Raw genomic sequence first — 23486 nt, 5'->3', positions numbered from 1 at the left:
AATTTATAGATTTCTAGATTTCTAGCTTTTGTCTTATGTTAAGCCATGATTTCTTTCAAAAGAAGAGGTGTTTGGTATGGTTTTTATTTTGTTTTTTGGTAGAACAGCTAACTTCTCAAACAAGCCATTGCTTATAAGGAACCACTTCCAACCAACAGGAATGCTTCAGTAAGTAATTTAGGGTAGCAGCAAACCAGCATTCCAGAGAAGATATGAAACATAAAAAGTAAACTTTAGCCACAGTAGCAGTAGGTCTTCATTTAAGAGGGAGATTACATTGTTTCCTTTAAATCATAAATAATTGGGTGCCAGGGTGGCTCAGTCGTTAAGCGTCTGCCTTCGGCTCAGGTCATGATCCCAGGGTCCTGGGATCAAGCCCCGCATCGGGCTCCCTGCTCCACGGGAAGCCTGCTTCTCCCTCTCCTGCTCCCCCTACTTGTGTTCCCTCTCTCTCTGTCAAAAAATAAATGAAATCTTAAAAAAAATAAATCATAATTTTTTCAACTCTTTTCATTTTATTCTTTTAATATTGGATTTGTTTAATATGTAGTAGAATGATCTGGTATGGCAAGTTTTTTTCTCCAAAGTCTTGGTTATTTTCATGTGTTGTTGAATAGGTAAATTTTGCTGTGTCTGTTATAGTATTTTATCTTAGATTGTAATAAAAAAATAGTCTATTATATGTATGTTAGTCCATTATATATATATATATATATATCCATCTTTATATTTAGTCCAGAGAATTTAAAAGATTTTGGACTTTGAAATTGGGCTTTATACCTTTTTGTTGGGAGTCCTGGGACACGTTATTTAACTTCTCTAAACCTTAATTTTTTAAGCTTTGCAATAATTAATAATCCTCATAGTGTAGGGTTTTTTTAAGGAGTAAATTAGTTTAACCTTAGTGGTGTCTTGCTCACAGTTGGTACTCAATAAGTCAATTCTTTTTTCTTTGGTAAGATCTTTTTTGAAAAATTATTTCCAGATTTGATGCTGTATCTAAATAATTTTTGTGTTTCATAAGAGTCTCCACAGAAGATTAGGAGACATCAAAGAGAATTGTTGTCTTTTAGAATAGTGAAGACAAAAGGAATTCATTAGGGAAAGAGGGAGACAAATTTAAAAGTTCCCCAAATAATTTTTTTTAAATGTTTGCTTGACTACTCTGTGCAAAATGGTGTGCCTTGTTAGGTTGCCATTATATACTAGGAATGTGCTTTATTGAAAGTAGAAGTTTTATGTGCAATTTTTTTTAAATGTAAGATACTAACATTAAGATGACTCAGAGGAAATGTCAATCATGTGGCTAGGAAAGTCCCCCTATTCCCTGCCCTTTTTTCCTATTCTAAGCTTTTATTATATACTGAGCATATCTGATGTTGTGCTATTAGCTGTCTATTTTTCAGGAGAAGATTAATTTTATCTACCTAGAATAAGACCATCATAATTTCTAATATTTTAAATTTGGAGTAGTTAATATTTTAAATGTTGCAAGTAATATCCTTTGCAAGCCTGTAAATAAACTTTGGACGTATTTGGCTCTCTTTGTCTTGTTATAAACAAGGTAATGTTAATGTATAAAGCACTGATTGTCGAAATGTGGATGTGTCTAGTGAGTTGTGAAGAATAGACATTTCAGGACTAACAAAGGCTATGAAAATGGCTTATGTCACAATATGTTACAATAACTATGTTACAAAGTTCTTTTGAGGTTTAGAAAATAATTCCATATATTAGTGGTTTTATGGCTTCTGGTAATTGTAGTACTCAATGCAAAAAAATTGGGAAAACAGGAAAGTACAAAGAAAAAAACCCTCAATAAAAAAATCATCCTAATCCTAGAAACCAAAGAAAATCACATAACTTTTTGATGCATGACAGTGTTTTACTTTTTTCCACCTGTGTGTCTCTGTGTGTATTTACAAATTATTTTACAGAAATTATATAATGTTGGGGAGTTCTTTTTGCTTTGAAAATTACTAACAATATTTTCATAGGACAGTTGTGTTTGATAAAAGAAAAACAACATGAAGGTCTTGATGGGTAGAGTATTTGTAAGCTTTTTAGGTTAGTAAGAGTGGGGGTAGAAGGATTGGTTGAAGAAAAATTAGAGAATTTAATTTTGCTTGCAATGTTCAGAAGGACTTGAAAGATCAGGGATGGGATCCTTCATTTGAGTAGAACTCTTGATGTGATCACTGCCATAGCAGCTCTTAAAAGAATTTTCCCCGGTGGATTATGAGTTCCCTTTCCAAATAGTGCAGTTAACGCTTAAGGGGAAAGAGGAGAAGACGACTTCCCTAAGATGAACATAAGGTAAAATCAGCCAGACACACATAGTTCCAGTAAATATATTGGTTATAACAGTAGTGGAATCTTAGTGTGCCAGAACTTGGAAGGAACCTCTGGCTCTATCCAACTCTTAAAAACGAGTTTTACAGATAAAGAACTTACTTATCAAAGTTGTATAACTAATTATAATTAGTATAAGAGACTTATGTAATCTGGCAATTGGTTACTGTTAAAAAGTGAAATTTTCTAGTTCTATTTTTGCTTTGTATTTTTCATGTCTGCAGTTTCCTTGTCTTTCTTAGTTTTCTACTTGTCTCTGTATATTCCTGTCTTTTACTTTTTTATTTCTCTTCAGTTAGCCATTATGTAGAATTAATGCATATTTTAAAATCATTGTCTTTATCAAATAATTGTCTTCTGTTTAAGTTTTTTAAAAAGGATTATTTAACTTTTATGTGTCTTTCTCAAAACTGAATAAAATTTAGTTACTCTGTTTTATGTCTATAGAACTCTAAATTAATGATACATATTTTACTATCATCTTATCATTATTAATAGGAGCCCCTGTTAATTTTATCTGAAAAAGAGTTTTCCAGTTCTTGTAATGGGAGAGTGTTGGTCAGAGTAGGGTGGATGGGCAAGAATTACCAGAAAAGCCCACAGGGGAGTAGATTATGATAGAAACACTCTCACTAAAATAAGTCATGAATCGGGTGCCTGGATGGCTCAGTTGGTTAAGCGTCTGCCTTCGGCTCAGATCATGATCTCAGGGTCCTGGGATCGATTTCCGCGAATCCCGCGTTAGGCACTCTGCTCAGCAGGGAGCCTGCTTCTCCTTCTGCCTTTACCCCTTCCCCCCCCCGCTCATGCGCTCTCTCTCTCTCACTCTCCAATAAATAAATAAAATCTTTAAAAAAAAAATAAAACAACTCATGAATCTACTTGTTCCCCTTACTATAACAATTAAAATATAAATGCTAATGTCAGAGTGCTAACTTCAGAAGTAAAGAATATTAGAACTTTCTTTTTGCAAAAACTTTGAAGTCCTAAAGGCAAAGAAAAAAAGCAACTAGAGGCGTATATGGGATGGAAGTTTTTAGTTAAAGCCATCTGAAAAGGAGCGCCTGGGTGGCTCAGTCGTTAAGCGTCTGCCTTCGGCTCAGGTCATGATCCCAGGGTCCTGGGATTGAGTCCCACATCGGGCTCCCTGCTCAGCGGGAAGCCTGCTTTTTCCCTCCCCCCCTCCCCCTGCTTGTTTTCCTTCTCTCACTGTGTCTCTCTCTGTCAAATGAATAAATAAATAAAATCTTTAAAAAAAAAAAAAAGCCGGGCGCCTGGGTGGCTCAGTTGGTTAAGCGACTGCCTTCGGCTCAGGTCATGATCCTGGAGTCCCTGGATCGAGTCCCGCATCGGGCTCCCTGCTCGGCAGGGGGTCTGCTTCTCCCTCTGACCCTCCCCCCTCTCATGTGCTCTCTCTCATTCTCTCTCAAATAAAGAAATAAAATCTTTAAAAAAAAAAAAAAGCCATCTGAAAAGACTTGAAAGCTAAAGGGTGTGGTTGCAGTTGAGCTTCATAATTACCCAGAAAAGAAAGAAATTAGGGAGATGTCTGTACGTTACCCAGTCTGTGGCAAGTGTGTAAGTCACAGAGAACAGACAGTTTTACTTATAAATTCTTTGGAAAAGTATTTATGTTCAGGGACTAAATGAAGAAAAAGGGAAAACCTTTTTTCAGATTGAGATCAGAGTCAAATGATAGAATTTATAGTAAAGTTGTCTTTATAAATTATAATCTACATGGATTCATGTAAAAGAAAACCCTTGTTTAAAAAGTAAGAATATGTTATTATATGACAAAACAAGTCCAGAGGTAGATTTCATGGTTGGTCAGTTCAGTGATCCAGTTTCTTTTCCTGTATCTGCTGTGTCGTCATTTTTGAATTGACTTCATTCTCATACCTGTACAGATTGGCTGTAGCAGTTATGTACATTGCATACAGATAGGAAAATTTCCAGAAGAATAAAAGTAGATTTGTCTTCTTGGTATGTTTATTTATAAGCAAAGGAAACATTGGCTACATTAGCCAGAATTGGAGTCCACACCATTCTTAAATTAATCTTTGTTGAGGGACATGGGATTAGGGCTTGATAATTATTTGGGCTGAAATAGATATATATGGGGAGTTCAATCTATGGCAGCTGGTGTTAACAACTGCTCTTAAGAAGTAAATTACAAATTTATTGATGAAATAAGTTCAGAAGTAAGGCAGAGTGAAACACAAGACCCTGCCTACCACTTAAGAGCTGCATGATTTGGGTTAAGTTCCTTAATATCTCTAAACACACATTTCCCCATCTGTAAAACAGAGATGATAATGCCTAGTTCATAAAGTTGTTTTTTTAACTAAGTCGTGTTTAGTCCGTCTTAAGTAAGACGAAATGAATTTTAACATTTCGTGAGTATTCAGTAAATATGTAACTGTACTGGTATCACTAATTTTATCTCTGTGGTTTTGTACTCAAAGAAAATTATGTAAAAATGGAATTTTCACTTTAAACACTTAGTTTTGTTTTTCCTAAAGATAAAAGGGCCTAGACCAAAGTTGTCGTGGCACTCATTTTCTTCCCTAGTTTTCTTGTATTCGTCATGACAAAAATGGGGAAAACATAGTAAATTTAGTGTGAGCTGCCACTGACACAATTTGTTTACATGGTTGTGTCAACGAATACTTTACTATTTGTATTTGAGGTAGCGTGAAAACTGAAGTGACACTTTCTGAGAATGTGCTTTTATTAGTATATTAGTGACGTATTAATAATTTCCCTTAATGTAGGCTTTTTCGTTTTTTTGCTATAATAAAAAGTGTAAGCCAGTTAAGGTATAAATAATTCTCTCTCATTCTTTGATATTTGCAGATGGTTTGTTCAATCAGTACATCAGTCAACAGGAATATAAGCCACGATGGAGTCAAATCATTCCCAAAAGCACCAAAGGTAAGCCGTATTTTCTGGGTTGTGGGTGGTTTTGCTTTAATGTCTCAGTTTCATTTTTCCCAGGGCAGCTCAAGTTTTACAGTACTTTGTGTGGGAAATCAAGTGTTTAACATAAGACATAGGTTCCTTAACTAGATAGCAGAGTTAGTTTACTATATTAAACTTTTCTTTTAAACCTTTTTGTTTTATCACTACAACAGAAGATTGGGCAGTTTTAACACAAAATCCCCTCATAAACTGCATTTATAGAGGTGCTGTAAAATTATAGGCTTAGTGTTGTCATGCCGAATGTGTTCCTAATAAATCCTCAGTTTTGCAGAATTGCTCACTAAAGTGAACAGGGCTTATGAGGGAAGTAGAAATGGGGCATGCCATTCTAAATCTATGGAACTCTGAAGCAGATACGAATGAAAACTAGCGTGGTAACTCTGATAAAAATAAATACTGGTACAGTTAACTCCTTACAGGCATTTATATTGAGCATCACAGTGAGATTGGAGGCTTAAACCCTGGGACTCATGCTTCCTTCTTTCAGCTGTCGACCTTAGAGGGTATTTATCAAAACTTAAAATCTGATCCAGAGCATAGTCTTCTCCATTAATCCATTTTTTCATACAGGGGAAAGTATTTGTCACTTCTTGATCTTGACTTGCTGCTTTGCCAGATGGTTAATACAGTGGAAAGTGTAGCAATTGTTTAGTGCAATTACTTGCATTAAAGGAAGGCAGTTCTGTGGATGTTTAGCTTTTTTCTGACAGTCTTCATAAATTACTAAGCACTTCTCTTTAATTGGGAGGAAGCTCTCCCCTGATAGTGTTAAACATTAATATGCTGGAGAAAATTGCTTACAAACCTCCATAATTTCTGTTATTCAGACATCATTTCTCCTGCTTTATCAGTCATTTTTGAGGTAATTTTTGTCAGAGAAACACATGTTGTAGCAGATTGTAATAGTGTATTTGAAAACTAATAGGTTAAATATATAAAATGCAAACATTGACAATAAATTTATTTTAGTGTCTTATTCTGTTCTTGGAAGTGGCAATACTGATTGGGGGGAAGAAGGAAGAAAAAGATAAAACTTCAGTGATAACGAGCCATGAAATCTTAACATAACTATATTGGAAAGGAGAAAGAATTTGCGGAGGACTTCTGAATGAAAAGTCCTTGAATACGGTAGAAATGGAATGATGCTTCAGTTTGGCGTGGTATCTTCTCTATTTAAGAACTGACATTTCAGTATTTTTCACGGTACCCCAGTGAAGTTAGTAAAAACTTGGATGGTCCCTGTTTCATATAGGAGAAAGCTGAGACATGGAAAATTATTAGCTAAAGTAATATATTTCAGTTAATAGGGGAGTTATAAAGAAAAAGGTTTTCTGGTTTATATCAAGACAGGCATTAGAATCCTGCAACCTGTTGAACCATTGAAATGAAGTTATATCTTTGTTTATATAAGATTTGGTATAAAGTAAGATTTAATACAAGTTGAACAATAGTTCTACAGAAGTTTAAAAGTTTCCCTGATTAGGGGCACCTGGGTGGCTCAGTCTTCAGGCGTCTGCCTTCGGCTTAGGTCATGATCCCAGGGTCCTGGGATCTAGCCCCGCATCGGGCTCCCTGCTCAGCCGGGAGCCTGCTTCTCCCTCTCCCACTCCCCCTGCTTGTGTTCCCTCTCTAGCTGTCTCTCTCTCTGTGTCAAATAAATAAATAAAATCTTAAAAAAAAAAAAAAGTTTCCCTGATTATATTTCAAACTGCCTGTTAAGCTCCACGATGAAAATAGGAATCAAAGGGAAGTAAATCTTACACTTCTCGGTCAGTACTCAAGTTATGTGGTAATATAAATTAATACAAAACTTAATAACATGTTGGTTTTCAGTAGCTTAGTTGTATGAACTTTAAAACTGCTCATTATACTAATTAGGTATGCTTGGACTAGAGACCTGAGATCTAATTCTGTAACTGTTTTCCCCCTTCACTTTGTCACACCAGTAGTTTAGAATTTTTTATCTTATGTTTTTATGGAATATCCTGATCCTTGCAGATTTATGGCACTGGTCATAAATACATTGAAAATAGTTTCCTGTTACATTAATAGCCTGAAAGCTTTGGAAAAAAGAGCAGGGTAATTATTATAAACATAATTATATTATTTCTTTTGAGTCTTTTTACTTGTTCTTAATATTGAAAGAATAAATGTTTTTTGTTTTTGTTTTTGTTTTAAATTTTATTTATTTGACAGAGAGAGGGCACAAGCAGGGGGAGTGGGAGAAGGAGAAGCAGGCTCCCCACTGAGCAGGGAGCCCGATGCGGGGCTCGATCCCAGGACCCTGGGATCATGACCTGAGCCGAAGGCAGATGCTTAATGACTGAGCCACCCAGGCGCCTCTGAAAGAATAAATGTGTTTTAATTGTACTCATTGCAGACTTATGAATGCAGTTACTCTGGATTTCCAGTTATTCTGTGTTATTGTTTTTATTTTTATTTTTTTTTAAAGATTTTATTTATTTATTTGACAGAGAGAGAGATAGCAAGAGCAGGAACACAAGCGGGGAGTGGGAAAGGGAGAAGCAGGCCTCCCGCCGAGCAGGCAGCCCAATGTGGGACTTGATCCCAGGACCCTGATATTATGACCTGAGCCGAAGGCAGGCGCTTAACGACTGAGCCACCCAGCCGCCCCTTTGTTATTCTTTTTAAAGAACATATTTGTTTCTTCTTCAGGTGATGGAGAAGATAACCGACCAGGAATGAGAGGGGGCCACCAGATGGTTATTGATGTTCAAACAGGTGAGGAATATTTGCAGTGGAAAGCAAATTCTTTTAAAAGTCATATATTCTAAAATATCAGGTAAGCACAAAGATACTTCCTCCATTCATTGCAGAGGTGAAATACCACCTGTAATAACCAAGTAGCAAAGAAAATAAGACCTTAGCCACAGGTTTAACATAAAGGAGGTAGTAATACATGAGGGAAGGGAGGCTGCTGCACAATTGAAATAAGGTAACCTAAAAGAAATGTGCTGCCCTTTCTAGCTGTGAGTGTGTTTGGTTTTATATACGTTTGGTTTTTGTAATAAACTGTGGAGTATTTCTGGGTTTTCAGTGCACTTATATTTTAATGCTATAATATGGGGATTATTGCAAGAGAATGAAGATATTTTTTGAGAAAGAGAATATCAAATTAAGTAGCTTAAGTGTTGATAGATCACTAATTGCTTAACACTCTTCACAAGCCTATAAATAATTTGTTTTAGCTATTCTTTTTTGCTGCCTTTTAGACTTTATTCTATAACTTGATACTGAAAATTTTCCTTAGGTTTCTACAGCCTGGGACAACTTAGATACCATTGTATTTAGAGGTTAATGCTAAAATTATAATAGGTTTTAAATTACCATCTGGAAAAGCAAATACCAAGAATTCAGTATGATTTTACTTTATTATTTGGTTTTAGAAATCTTTACTTCAGGGAGTGCCAATATCCATTCAAGTAATATTTTACTTTTACTTTTTCAGTTCTGTTACTGTGTTATGCTGATTCATAGTGCCTCAGAAGTAATTTTTGTTGACTCACATCGTAAAATAATTAAGAATAAAAATTATTGCAGTTAGATAATTATCTTCTAGGCATTAATGTATTTTCACAAATGTTTTGTAAGTAACAAGAAGAGAGGTTATAATATCTCTCTTAAAATTAACTGCTAAATTTGTATAGTAACCTGTGAGCTGGTTTAGGAGTATTACTAGTTTCTGTATGGAAGAGCTTCATTTCAGGGCATCTGAACTTGCTCCCCTAATGTTGGTCTATCTCCCCAAATCCTTTCCCTCCCACAGATACAGGTTTGACTCAGCTGTAGAGTCTTAGGCATCCTTTCTTCTGAGAATCCAATAAATATACATATGCGTTCTTTTTTTTTTTTTAAGATTTTATTTATTTGAGAGAGAGACAGTGAGCACAAGCAGGGGGGAGGGGCAGAGGGAGAAGCAGACTCCCCTTTGAGTAGGGAGCCCAACACGGGGCTCGATGCCAGGACCCTAAGATCATGACCTGGGCCAAAGGCAGATGCTTAACTGACTAAGCCACCTAGGCACCCATGTTGTTGGTTATATTCTAATATATTTAAATTTTCTCATGATTCTGCTTATTCTTTTCTAGTATATAGACTATGCTTCTTTAAGGCTGTAGTTACCATTACCTTGGGATCTAGGTAGAAAAATTAAATGTTATATAGAGCTTTGCATTCCTTCAGGCAACGTTTGATGCTTTCTGAATTTAATTTAGGTACAGAGCAGAATTTGGGGTATCTTTGGATTTGCTCTTTAGAAATCCTTCTATTTCTATTATAAAACTATTAATAGTATCAGTTACCAAGGTATTTTCATATACTTCATTTTATCATGTCTGTACCAGAGCCCTCTTATAACTGATACCATGAGACTGATCTTAATCATCTTCAAAGAGATTATATTTATTGTTAATCTTTGAAAGAACTTTTTCTAGTCTGGTCTTACTGCCATAGCAACCAAATACAATGGTTGAGGGTTCAGTTTGTGAGAAGGCAGTGTGTTAGACATACCTGGGTTTGAATCCTGACTTTACCACTGACTTTTTATTTGATCATGAATGAGTTATAATGATGATAAAAATGGGAATAATAAGTTATTGGGAGAGTTAAATGAAATAATGTATTTTATATATAATGTATATATTATTTATATAATGTCTTTTTATGTGCAACATTATATACAGTATATATTGATTGGTTTTAATGAGAGAATTTTATGTAAGTCTAGAGACCTTTTTAATCTTTGGTTTGAGTTTTTGACAGAATCACACAGTGGAAATATTTTAAAACAATTTTAAAACTTTTGAAAAATAATTTAAAACAACTTGAAAAACAGTCTTGAGGGGAAAAAATAACTCACCCATAATCCCACATTTTAAGTAACCAATGTTATTTCAGTATATTTGCTTCATCTTTTATCTGTGTTGTCCTGACTGATATTTTAGAGAGGAAGGGAAACCATAAATATACTTCTAAGATTTTTAGAGAAAAAAAAAATTAAGAATTTTGCTGATAAGGATTAGGTAGAGTTAGTTCCCGAGTGGAGTTTGAAGAACCTAGAAGTTTTATCTTAATAAGGTTGATGCCAGAGTAGTGGAACGTAGTAAAGAGACCCAGTCATTATTTTAAGTATTCATTTTAAGGATTTCTGGAGCAAGGGCTCTTAATCTGGTGAAGTTATATACAAAATTTTGTTCGTATGTACATTTTTCTAGGAAGAGAATCAGATCATCAAAAGGACTCTTAAAAAGAAGACCTTCACTAGTATAAAACTTCATAGAGTTCTTTTCATCTTTAAAGTGGCTTGTATTTCAAGCAATTATTGCTTCCCAGTGTTTCATGTATCTTGTTTTCTTAAAAATATAATGGTTCCTAAATTTTTTTTCACTTTTTTTTAAAAAACGTTTTGCTATAGCTCTAAGGGTAGAGTAACAATTTAGAAAAGTACCTGATAGCATACATTTTACTATTTAATTTCAGAGCTTTCTGTCATCCTAAGTGAATTCTATCATTTATACCATGGTAGAGAAGAAATATAGTATTTTGTCCTAGTGAATGTGTATGTCAGTTTTATTGACTATTATCCCTGTATCTGGCAACTCCAGTTTGGTTCTTCAACTCTGGGTAAAATAAGGCAAATAGAAAGAGAGATAAGGTGTATCTATTCTGTTTCAGTGTGGCAGTTTGTTCAGATGAAAATTTAAATGTTCATTGTACCAGACAGTTCTTTGTTGGGTAATTCTCGTTGAATTTGAGAACCTATAGTGCCAGCCTTTTTTCATCTCTCAGGATAGGTAGTAAGACTCAGGCAAAAATCCCAGAATTTGGTAACTACAAAAGAAATGAAATGCTTGTCACTTGGTAGAGCCCTTCTATGGAAATCTGAACCTTTGTTCTGTACTAATTATATGAAAGTGCTTGCTTGCTTGCCTCTTTCTTCCTTTCTTTTTTTTCCACAGTGCCATATATAGGTTTTCCTTAGATTCCTTAAAGAAATTTTTGAAGGAATAGGTGAATGTGGGTTTTAGTTGTTATTTACAAACTTATTCACTTGGCTGATTTCTTTAGCTTTCAATGACATGAATCTTTTTTCTTTCATATAGTTACCAGAAAGGAATTCTGGTAAGAATACAAAGTATATTGAAATATATATACAGGAAATATATATTGAATTCAACCAAAGGATCAGTCTCTAGATTTGTAATCATAGCTTTATGTAAGAATATAGTACTATTTAAAAAGGGAGGCAGATGAATCCAGTTGATAATCTGCTGGGTCATAGGAGTTCAGGGGAATGGCTAAAGAAGGTAAGGTTAAAGAACACGTGAAATAGATTTCTCCTTCTAATTCACTCCTCTCTTCAAAATTCTGTTGATTAAACTCTTGAATTAAATGTTCTGACAGGGTTTCATTTTTATCTTAAATATAAATTTATGTTTCTTAAAACTTTTGTTCCATTTCATTTGTTTTTCTCAAGGTATCTATATATTAAGCTAAGAATTAAGTTAACTTCCTTTACTATTCTGTTAACTCTTCTCCTACCTCTTCTTTTTGACACATAAATTTTGTTTAATGTTGGGCCCATGCTATGTGAGTGTATAGGGTTTGTATTCTGTACTGTTTCAAAGTGGAAACATGGATTTAATTATGAAAATAGTGTGCCATCTTGTGGAGGATTATTCAGTCAGCACAGTCTGATTTACCCCTAAGAATGAATAGAAGGATAGATCTTGCATTTGGGCTCATAAAATAAAAAGCCTGCTTCTTTGTGCTGAATGGTGAAAAGACACTGATGTGTTAATATTTCTACCTTATTTTTAGTATATTTAAGATGTGTATATTAGTATTGCCGGTAGTAAGTCACTGGAGGGTTTATTTAGTACTGGTACCAAAAAGACTTGTGCTAAAGAATATGGTTGAATTTGTTTTTGTGGCCTCAGAAATGACAGATTGACTCACTGACTGATGATTGATTCATTCAGTCTCAGAATGAAATTGGTTTGATATTTTGAACATAGGCTATATTGGTCACTTTATTTCCAATCCCTCTCTTTTTCTGGCTTCTCCTTCTCAGTCAAGTCCTATAATGCTGCAAGTTCAGAGCTGCCCTTGTTACATCTCTGCTTGGGATCTTCTGAAGCTCCTCCATGGTCTGTGGAGTTGCGTTCAAAGCCTTTATATTGTCATTTAACCCCTTCCACGATCTGGCCACTACCTGTCTTTTTAACATCATCTCCACTTGGTACTTTTTGTGTTCTTTTAAACTGAACAGTGCATTTACTCATCACACATTTTTAACCACTTTGCATGCATTATGTAATTTAATACTCATAGTAGCTTTATGAGCTAGGTGCTGTGGTGTGCCATTTTGGACTTGAGGAAACCAGTGGTTAAGAAACCCAGCTGTGGTGGTAGAACTACCGTTCTATCGAGATCCACCTGACTTTAGAGTCCATATGTTTTAAAACATTTCTCATGTGGGGCGCCTGGATGGCTCAGTCAGTTAAGTGTCTGCCTTTAGCTCAGGTCATGATTCCAGGGTCCTGGGATGGAGCCCCACGTAAGGCTCCCTGCTCAGCGAGAAGACTGCTTCTCCCCTCCCTCTGCCCCTCTGCTCCTGTTCTCTCTCCCTGACGCTCACTCTCTCTCAAATAAATAAATAAAATCTTTTTAAAAAAATTTTAAAAATAAAACATTTCTCATGTGTTTTTCTGTCTCTGTGCCTTTGTTATACTTTTTACTGTGCTTGAAACGTTCTACTCTGTCTCCCATTCTGCCAACAGAGGCACCTTCTTTTTTTTTTTTTTTTTTTTAAGATTTATTTATTTAGAGAGAAAAAGAGCATGCATGTCAGTAGGCGAGAGGGAGAGGGAGAGAATCTCAAGCAGACTCCCTGCTGAGCACGGAGCCCTATACGGGGCTCCATCTCACGACCCTGAGGTCATGACCTGAGCCGAAATCAGGATTCTGATGCTTAACTGACTGAACCATCCAGGTGCCCCCAGAGCCACGTTCTGATGCATAGGTCAAATACCTTTCTTGAGTCCCCTCAGGTATACTCTCTTCCCTCTTTTTAAATCGATTGGTACTTTTTATCTTTCTTAAGGCATTTAGTCTGCCCTGCATATGGTGATTTATGTACTTGTGTTATATTCTTGATTAGATTGTAAGCTCCTTGAGGATAGGGACTGTCTTCTTTCTTTTCTGTAAAATACCTTATCAATTCAGACTAGCCCTGGGAAAACATTGACTGTACATTCCTCTGAGTGCCGGGAGAAATGGATAGCCACAATAGCCTATGTGCCTTTAAGAAAAAAATATAGAGAATGGGCTGCTGCTTGAGGAAGACTGTACTGCCCAGGGATGTACGTGAATTGTTACATGAATTGTTACATAACGGTAAGCATGAGACTGGACCCTGTTGCAAATAATGTTTTCTTTTTTCTGTTTCCTTACTTCTTACTATAGTTCTCTCCAATTATTTCTGTAATCTTTAAAAGTTTTCGATACCCTTTACGCATTAAATAATACTTTTGCTCATGTTTGTTTCTAGATAATATTTCATCTCTGGATGATCTAACTTAAATGATTAGATGATATAATTAAATTTTGTCATGCATTTTATTCAGGTATGTCAAAAGGTCCTGTTTCCATCTGATTCATTCAATTTTACTATTAAACTTCAGCTAGGACTACAAAGCATTCACAGACAAGAATGACATCTTGGATTAATTCCATTGGGATGCTTGCTCTCTGCCAGATTTTATTTTGCTCAGCTATCAATGAGGCTGTTGTGGAAATGTGGGTTTTCTTTGCTGTGAGAATTTATGCGTACAAAGAGACCTGCTTTTCAGAAAGAACATTGAGAACCCAGAGCCCAAGAGGAAGGGTTATTAAAGTTAATGAACCAGGGTAACCTTATCCAGAGGGTACCCAGAAACACTATAAAACAAAAGGTCAATTGCTATTGCTATTTTAGTTATACACCCCCCTCCCTCTCCTGGCTTCAGAATTTAACAGGGTTAATTGCCTTTACAGTGAGGCCTTGGCAAATAATTTTTAAGCAGATGAAAATTCTTTTTTTTTTTCCTGTAAAACTTGAAGTATCTGGTATTGCTGCATGCCATTTGGGAAACAGAATGTTACTTAACTAATGATAATGGATTGTTTTATAGTTCTGAGATATGATAGTTTTTTAAGTTTCAAATAATTGCCATTATTTCACATTTGTACAGAGCTAGGAAGTTCTAGGTACTGAGTTAGTCATGGAATTGGATACAGTAATGCTGTTTTTATTGCATCTGTGGCACTTAGTAACTACAGAGTATTTTTTATTTTTGTGCATGTTTTAAAGGTAGAAATGCTGTTTGTGCTTGATAGCCTTCAGAATGTTTTCAGGTAACTTACATCTGAAGAACTACACCACAACACTGAGAGTTTTGTAAGTGAAAAAACTAAGACCCAGGGAGGTTATGTGGCCCATATTTGATTTGATTGCCCAGTTAGCACTAGAACTCAATCCTGTTGCAATGGTATGTTCTTACCCAGAAGCATTGTTTTGATTTCTGTAGCTTCTGGGGCATAGAATGGGACATTTTACTTAGAAAATTCACTTAGCATTTGAAATTATATGAAAATATGATAAAAATCTCTTAGAAGACAGTCCAACTCTATGAATGTCAAGAATTTTCTTAATGATGTTACAGTATTTCTAAATGCACTTTGAATTGTAACTGTTCATGGTGGGACCTAACTTAGATGACAGTCTCCACATAAATAGGCCTAGGTCATGTCAATTAGGGAGTAGATAGCTTTACAATGTTCCTGTATGTCTTAACTTTTTTTAAAAAAAAAGAGGCACCTGGCTGATTCAGTCAGTAGAGCATGTGACTCTTGATTTTGCAGTCATGACTTCAAGTCCCATGTTGGGTATAGAGCTTACTTAAAAAAAAAAAGAAAGAAAGAGGGGTACCTGGATGGCTCAGTCAGTTAAGTGTCTGCCTTTGGCTCAGGTCATGATCCTGGCCAGGGTCCTGGGATCAAGTCCTACAGCGGGCCCCCTGCTCAGCGGGAAGTCTGCTTCTCCCTCTCCCTCTGCTCCCCCCGCCCCCAACTTGTGCTCTGTCTCGTTCTCTGTCTCAAATAAATAAATAAAATCTTAAAAAAAAAAAAGGAAAGAAAAGAAAATGTAACTTTTTAAATAATTGGGGGGCTTGTGTAAGCAGTAGATATAAGACATTTAAAAGGGGGGAAATATTTGAAGAAAGGAGAGACACTATTATAAAGAAGGAGGTGGATGATAACAGTGTTATGTATAAAGATTGTCACTATTCACGGGGCAAGAAATCAGTTTTGTTGCAGTGAAACAGCCCATGGATATAATAGACATTTCAGAGTTAGAAGAAACCGAATTTTCAAGATACCTGGAATGACTTAAAGGTTGACTTCTAAGGAGTTAAGCCTACCATAGTATATTTGGAAAAGATTTCCCTAGTTTCCATGGGAATGCCAAGGCTGTACATCACCTTATTCTTGAGGTGTCTAGCTTTAACTCAGAGCTAGTTTTAACCATTGTTTTTGATATTGCACTAGAGGGAAAACAGTTTTAATGTGAAGTTTTTTTTCAGAAATAGCTAGATGTCTTTATGTTCTATTTTAGACCATATGTTCCTTTGCGATTTCTTTCTTTTCTTTTTAACAATCTGACGCTGCATTGCTAAGAAGCTGCTAAATGTAAACTTTTTGTGGCCTAGCACAGAAACTCCTGAACTGGCAGTACATGAGATTCACTCTGCATACTTGAAAAAAATACAGACTCTTCTTAACCACTGAAGACCTATGAAAGAATCTCGGGGAATGTCTCTTAGTTATTTGTATTTTTTACCAATCTTTCAAAATAGGTGGTCCTGCAGCAGCCTTTCCATATACCCACGTTTAGGAGATACTAGCCTAGTATATATTTTGAAATGTTACCCATTGACAAATTTCATTTTTAAGTTTATTTAGAAGTGCCTTTATAAGTGATCTTAAAAACTATGGCTACGTCTAGGTGCCTATATTTAAATTTTATCCTTAAGGGTTTTTTTATACATATTTTTCTAATTTTCATAGAGACCGTTTATTTGTTTGGTGGCTGGGATGGAACACAAGATCTTGCTGACTTCTGGGCGTACAGTGTGAAGGAGAACCAGTGGACATGTATCTCTAGAGACACTGAGAAAGAGGCAAGTTCTCAGACTTTTCATCCATCTGTATTACAATAAGGGTGTGGGTGTACCCTTCTTTTTCTGGATGATTTGTATTCTTTTCTATACCCACAGTAGTAGCAGAAGTCTTTGTAGTAAACAAGTTTGGTTTAAGTATTCTTGCATTCTAGCTTCTATACCTGGTTCTTCAACTACTGTTACATGAACAAATCTATTTCATAGAGCTAAATAGAAATGGGTATCAAATATAATAGTAGTTTTTAACTTCTTTAGTCTGGAAATGTAAGTGTGTAATAATCTTTTTTCTCATGTTTCTGTCACCTCTACTCTTGTTCTGAGCATTCATCTTATTTTGATTTCCTCTGGAAAAATGTGCTTTTATTGTCCTTACCTTTTCACTATTTTGGTCCCTCACTATTTGACTATGTATCAGTTGTCACAAATGATATATATTTTATTTTTGACTAAAATTGTATTCACGTGTGTGTCTGTTGATACATATATACATAAAGCATTTCCTTAGTGAATAAGATGGCTTGGATTTATGACTTTGAATTACGTAAGTGCATAATTATACACTAGTATAAAGCAAATGTTAACTGATTTATTTTTTCGAGATCTTTATAGAATTTTTTATTGTACCCTTCATCTAAGCTGTTTCAGATTACGAGGTGAAAAATAAACTTTAACAAAACGATGGGACCTGAAAATGAAAAGTGGGGGAAAAGACCTAATTCAAAACGCACTGCTTTTAATCTAGAATGGCCATTTCAGAAGATCAGTGCTCTGTCTTTAATTCTAGGAAATTGGATTCTGCTTAGCGTGTTCCAGTGATTAATTTGGGTAGTTTTTATCTTTTCAAAGATATCTTAAATTCTGATTTCTATTTGTTATCTCTGTGAAAATATGTAAAAAATGGCCTTTGTCTTTCAGTGTTAAAGTACCATTTTCTGAAGTGATTATTTGTATCTTCAACAAAAATAGAGATCTAAAAAAATTCCTAACTTATTTCTTTTAAACTATTATAAATCTAAGTTGATTGCATCTGTAATTATTCTTGCAGTAAGTCTAGGATTCATCCTGAAATCCTCCTTCTTCATTGAATGTGTCTAATTAGTGCGTAAGTTCCAACATTTCTAGCACCCAATGCTGAAATCCAGCATTTCAGATGCTTTTCTGCTCTACTCCTTTCGGCACTAATTGCAACACTATGGTTTCTTTCTTAAACTTTTGCCTCCACTGTTAATCTGTTGTCTATTTTCCATTCATTAAAAAGCATATTTGGCCATGTGACACTTGCTTAACCCCTATGGTTAGCTTCAGTCCCTGTTTCACTTATGTCTTACATTCCATCTATTCCAAGCGCCCACCAAACCTCAGTGGCATATAGCAGTAGGTGTTTATTTTGTTGACGAGTCTACAGATAGGCTGCGTCATTCTTTTGGTGTTGGCTGGACTCATTCATGTGTCCTGGAGTCAGCTGGCTGTCAGCTAGTGTAGCATAGCTTCAAGTGGGGGCTACTTGGCTCTGTTCTACATAGTTGCTCACCTTCCTGTTGGCTAGCTGGGGCTTGGGGCATGTCAGGGGCAGGGCTGCAAGGAGTAAAGGTAGACATGAGCACGCCACTAAATTTGTTATTGTCCCATAGGCCAAAAGAAGTCATATGGCCAAAGCTAGAGTCACTATATGGTGAGGGGCACTATCAAAGGGCATAGATACAGGAAAAGTGTGAATAACAACAACAATAATCATAATGATAAGGCACTTTATCAACCTTAGTTCCTTTGGCTTAGATTATAAATTTCAAATTTCTCATCATATTTGGTCCCCATTTACCTTTCTTGCCTCATCTCCTGACTTTATGTGCCAGCCACACCTTTAGTTGCTGGAATTCAGCTCTCTTACCTGATGGTCCCTTGGCAATAATGTTCTTTTCTGTTTGAAATTAATAGAGGGCTCCTCCTCCCATGCACCTGGCTCTTAGTAAACACCTGCTTATTCTTAAAACTCAGTTCAGACTTTCTCGGGGAAACCGTTCTTGACTTCTCTACATAGAAGCTTCCTTTGGTGTGCCCACTTTTAACCACTTATATTCCTTCAATAGGTAACTAAAATGAGTAGTTTACATTTCTGTTTCCCTACTTAGACTCTGAGCATGAATCATATGTTTATTCTTTAGTGAGCAAATGGGTGAGATAAATTAAATGAAAAATTAATGCTGGAGAAAAGCATGGGAAGATAAATACAAAATCAGGAGAGTAGCTATTTTGGCAAGAGAGGAGGGTAGTTTACAGGGGAACTCAAAGGTCATATTAATGTTCTACTTATGAAACTGGACGTGGTCATTATTTTTATATTATTTACATATGTTATATATAAGTAATATTTGGAATGCAATTAATAATTATTTTAGGGGCGCCTGGATGGCTCAGTCATTAAGCGTCTGCCTTCAGCTCAGGTCATGATCTTAGGGTCCTGGGATCGAGCCCCGCATCGGGCTCCCTGCTCCGTGGGAAGCCTGCTTCTCCCTCTCCCACTCCCCCTGCTTGTGTTCCCTCTCTGGCTGTGTCTCTCTCTGTCAAATAAATAAAATCTTTAAAAAAAATTATTATTTTGGGGGGCCCTGGGTTGCTCGGATGGTTAAGCATCTGCCTTCAGCTGAGGTTGTGATCCCAGGGTCCTGGGATCGAGCCCCACATGAGGCTCCTGGCTCAGCGGGGAGCCTACTTCTCCCTCTCCGTCTGCCTCTCCCCCTGCTCATGCTCTCTCTTTCTGTTTGTATATGAATGAATAAATAAAATCTTTTAAAAAATTACTATTTTAAACTAGTACTGGAAAAATATAGAAATTATTTTGATGAGACTCAGACTTTGTTCCTGTTATTTTGAAGTCAGTGGTGACTCAGTACTGGAGTTCAGATTCATTATGGGTTTATTATTGCTTTCTTCACATAGATGCCTAAAAACTTTTTGTTGGTTTTTCTATGAAATAAATGGTAATAGTATATGGCTGTAGCATAAATATTCATTCCTTCCAAAATTGAACAGTTAGTATTTCGTATATCTCATTTTATTTTCTATACCAGTGAGTGAGTACAAGGTATTATTTGATGATACCCAGGGCATGTGTTTCAAAAGTGTGATATGCAGTTAAGAGGCAGTATTAATTTAATTCACTTTAATTTACTTAAATATGTATCTAATAACACATTTAGGAGGTTGATAGATAATAGAATGGCTCAGCTCTTAAAGAGAATAATTACTTTAAATGTTCATATAGATATGCAAGTAACTTTTTATAAAGGTTTGAAACAAATGTATTTTTCTTTAGTTTGCATTTTTATAAAATTTCTTTAATGTCAAGCTTTGTGGAAGACAGCTAGATTCTCCTATCTGCTTCTGTGTTTAATCTCTTGCAACATGTTGTTTTCTGTGAAATATATGAAGAAAATTGGACCTCAACACATGGTTAAATTTTTGGAAAGGAGAGTAGTATTTTAATAGCCTTTTCAGATATTTGCACATGGTCTATTTTGATCTCATATCCCAAAATGACAAGTGGTTCTTTCTTAAAGGTGATTGCATTATAGACTCTGAAACCATATCAACTAATGTTTTGTATTGTTACATTCAAATCCATTGTTCTGTCTTGCTCTTTGAATATATCTTTTACCTGTGCATGGTTTTTTTACCCATGTGTTGGTCACTTGAAAACTATTGGTTTCCTGAGTTCTGCATATCTTCCAAATGTTGAAATTTTATTATACAATATCAAAAAACCCATATTTGTTAATATTACTATCAATGTCATCAGAAAAGTTTTCTAAGTATTGGGAAGGTGTCAAGATCACAGTAGCACGTAGAAGTTTTAAAAATTCTAATTTTTGCTTAAAAACAAATTTTAAAATTTGCTTTTATCTTTGGCAACAAATTTTGTCAGTTTTTTTCAAAATGACATACTAACTATTCATTTTTTCAGAAAATGTCTGTCATAACCGTTATATCTGAATAACTGCACTTGGATTGTTAGTTTTCTTTCACATAAATAGAGTATTCCATGGAAGAAGCAGCTGGGTCAGCTTGTAACTGAGTCACATAGGTGCATTTCCTTGAAATAACCACCATACATCAAGTAGCACTGTTTTATATAAAGTTTTCTAAATCTCTTTAATGTTTGGCTTAATAGAGGCAGCTAGATTCATACCTGCTTCTGTATCCAATCTGTTATTACATCAGAAGTCGTGTAGCCTCTGGAAAATTTCATGTACACTCAGTAAGAGAATAAGAACGAAAGACGAATTCTTAGTGGTGTTATAAACAACTGACTCTGTGGACTCCCTGAAGTGTCTTGGAGACCCCAGACTGCTCTCAGAACTGCTGCTTTAATTTAATACGCAGACCCTTTCCAGATATAGACACTTATCCAGTAATACCTCAGTAATCTCCTTTATAGATGTCCCACTGTCACTCCCAACCCCCATCCCTGACCAGGACTCATGATCATGCATTGCATTTCAGTGTCATGTGTCTTTAGTCTCCTTTATTCTGGAATAGTTCTCACCCTTTCCTTATCCTTCTTGACCTTGACATTTTTGAAGAACACAGAGTAGTTATTTTGTAGACTATCACTCAGTTGGATTTGTTTCTTGTTTCTTTAGGATTGGATTTAGGTTGAGCATTTTTAGCACAAATACCATGTGGATGACTTTGGGTCCTCCTCCTTAGAATATCCCATCAGGAGGCACATTGCATCACTTTGTCTGGTGTTACCTTTGATCACTTGGTTAAGGAGAGTGTCCTCCAGATTTTTCCCCTCTATAATTGATATGTAACTTGCGGGAAGACATTTTGAGATTATGAAAGTGCCCTATTACTCATCAAACTTTCACCCTTTAGGGTCCATTGATAGCTTTTTCCAGAGTGATTGTACCATTTTATATTCCTGCTAGAAATATGTGAGAGTTTGTTGCTCCCTGTCTTCTTTCCCTGTTGAATTGCTTTGGCACCTTTGTAAAAAACCAACTGATCATATAAGTATATGTCTCTTTTGGGATACTCTGTCCCGCTCCATTATCTTTTGGTCTGTTTATATACCAGTATGACATTCCATGAGGTCAGGTAATGTAAGACCTCTATTTTCTTCTTTTTAAAAATTCTTTCTTTCTTTCTTATTAAATTATTATTATTTCTTTTTAAAAATTAGAAATTTTAGAATCATACTGTCAATTTCTAAAACTGTTGGGATTATGATTGGGAATGTGATAAATCTATAAATCAATTTGGAGAGAATTGATGTCTTAATAATATTGTCTTCTAATCCATGAATGTAGTTAATCTCCATTTATTTCAGTCTTCATTCTTTGTCAGCACTCATGGAGTTTTTAGATGGAAGGTCTTGGATATTTTTATTAAATTGATGGTAGCATATTTTGTTTTTTCATACATTGTAAGTGGGACTTAAAAAAATGGGATGCCTGGATGGCTCATTCAGTTAAGTGTCGGACTCTTGGATTTCAGCTCAGGTCATAATCTCAGGGTTGTGAGATCAAGCCCTGCATCAGGCTCCATGCTAAGCAAGGTGCCTGCTTAAGATTCTCTCTCTCGGGGCGCCTGGGTGGCTCAGTCGTTAAGTGTCTCCCTTTGGCTCAGGTCATGATCCTAGGGTCCTGGGATCGAGCCCCGCGTCGGGCTCCCTGCTCAGTGGGAAGCCTGCTTCTCCCTCTCCCACTCCCCCTGCTTGTGTTCCCTCTCTCGCTGTGTCTCTCTCTATCAAATAAATAAATAAAATCTTTTAAAAAAATTAAAAATAAAAAAATAAAATGGCTGGGCCTTTCAACCCATGATCCCAGGGTCCTTGGATCGAGCCCCGCTTTGGGCTCCCTGCTCAGCTGGGAGTCTGCTTCTCCTTCTCCCTCTGCCTGCCGCTCTCCCTGCTTGTGCTCTCTCTCTCTCTCTCTGTCAAATAAATAAATAAATAAATTTGTAAAAAAGAAAAAAGATTCTCTCTCTCCCTCTGCCCCACCCTAAAAAAATTATCTTCTGTTTGCTTATTGCTAATATAGAGAACTAAGTTGGGTTTTTAATATTTCCTTTATATCATGTCACTTTTCTAAATTCACATACTATTTCTCATTGTTTCTTTGTTGATTTCTGAGGATGTTTTCAACAAATAGTCATGTCATCTGTGAATAGAGAAAATTTTATTCTTCCTTTCCACTCTTTTTCTGTTATAAGCTTTTATTTTATTTTTTAATGCCTTACTGTGCTGACAGACTTCCAGTACAGTGTTAATTAGAAGAAGTGATAGGGGTGCCTGGGTGGCTCTGTCAGTTAAGCTTCCTACTCTTGATTTCAACTTAGGACCTGATCTCAGGGTTGTGAGATTGAGCCCCAAGTTAGGCTCCGCACGCAGAGGGGAGTCTACTTGAGATTATCTCTCTCCCTCTGCCCCTCCCCCCACTTGTGCTTGTGCATGCGCATGCTCTTTCTCAAATAAATAAATTAATTTTAAAAAAGAAGAAGAAGAAGAAGTGAGAATAGACATCTTGTTTCAGATCCTAGCAAGAAAGCATTGGGTATTTCACCATTAAGCGAAAAATTAGATTTAGGATTTTCATACATTCTTAACTAGATTAAGGACGCTCCTTTCTATTCCTAGTTTGCTGTGAAGCTTCCTCATGAATGTGTGTTGAATTTTATCAAATGCTTTTTCTATATAAATAAGATCATATTGTTTTCCTCTCTTTTAATGTGGTAAATTACCTTGATCAGTTTTCAAATGTAAAATTAACTTTGCATTCCTGAGATAAACCCCCTTTAGTTAAGAAATACCCTTTTTATATATACTGCTGCATTTTATTTAATAATATTTTGTTAAAGATCAGTTTTGTGTCTGTTCATGAGGTATACTGGTTACTGGTTGCCTGT

At 35.8% G+C, this 23486-nt stretch overlaps 1 protein-coding gene across 7 annotated transcripts in view; it reads left to right on the top strand.

Moving 5' to 3' along the window:
- MKLN1 (muskelin 1) overlaps positions 1 to 23486 on the top strand; it is a 326049-nt gene that overhangs the window by 239201 nt on the left and 63362 nt on the right. For all 7 annotated transcript variants that reach the window (XM_054505195.2, XM_054505196.2, XM_064574936.1 and 4 more), the window contains 3 exons: positions 5209 to 5286; positions 8011 to 8076; positions 16465 to 16577. In XM_054505195.2, coding sequence (XP_054361170.1) covers positions 5209 to 5286; positions 8011 to 8076; positions 16465 to 16577 — 257 coding nt within the window. The remainder of the gene's footprint in view (positions 1 to 5208; positions 5287 to 8010; positions 8077 to 16464; positions 16578 to 23486) is intronic.

The sequence above is a fragment of the Mirounga angustirostris genome, unplaced genomic scaffold (genome assembly GCF_029215605.1).
Source record: "Mirounga angustirostris isolate CCGP_5_RB_7025 unplaced genomic scaffold, mMirAng1.0.hap1 SCAF_12, whole genome shotgun sequence".
NCBI lineage: Eukaryota > Metazoa > Chordata > Mammalia > Carnivora > Phocidae > Mirounga > Mirounga angustirostris.
This window is presented reverse-complemented; position numbering and strand designations above follow the sequence as displayed.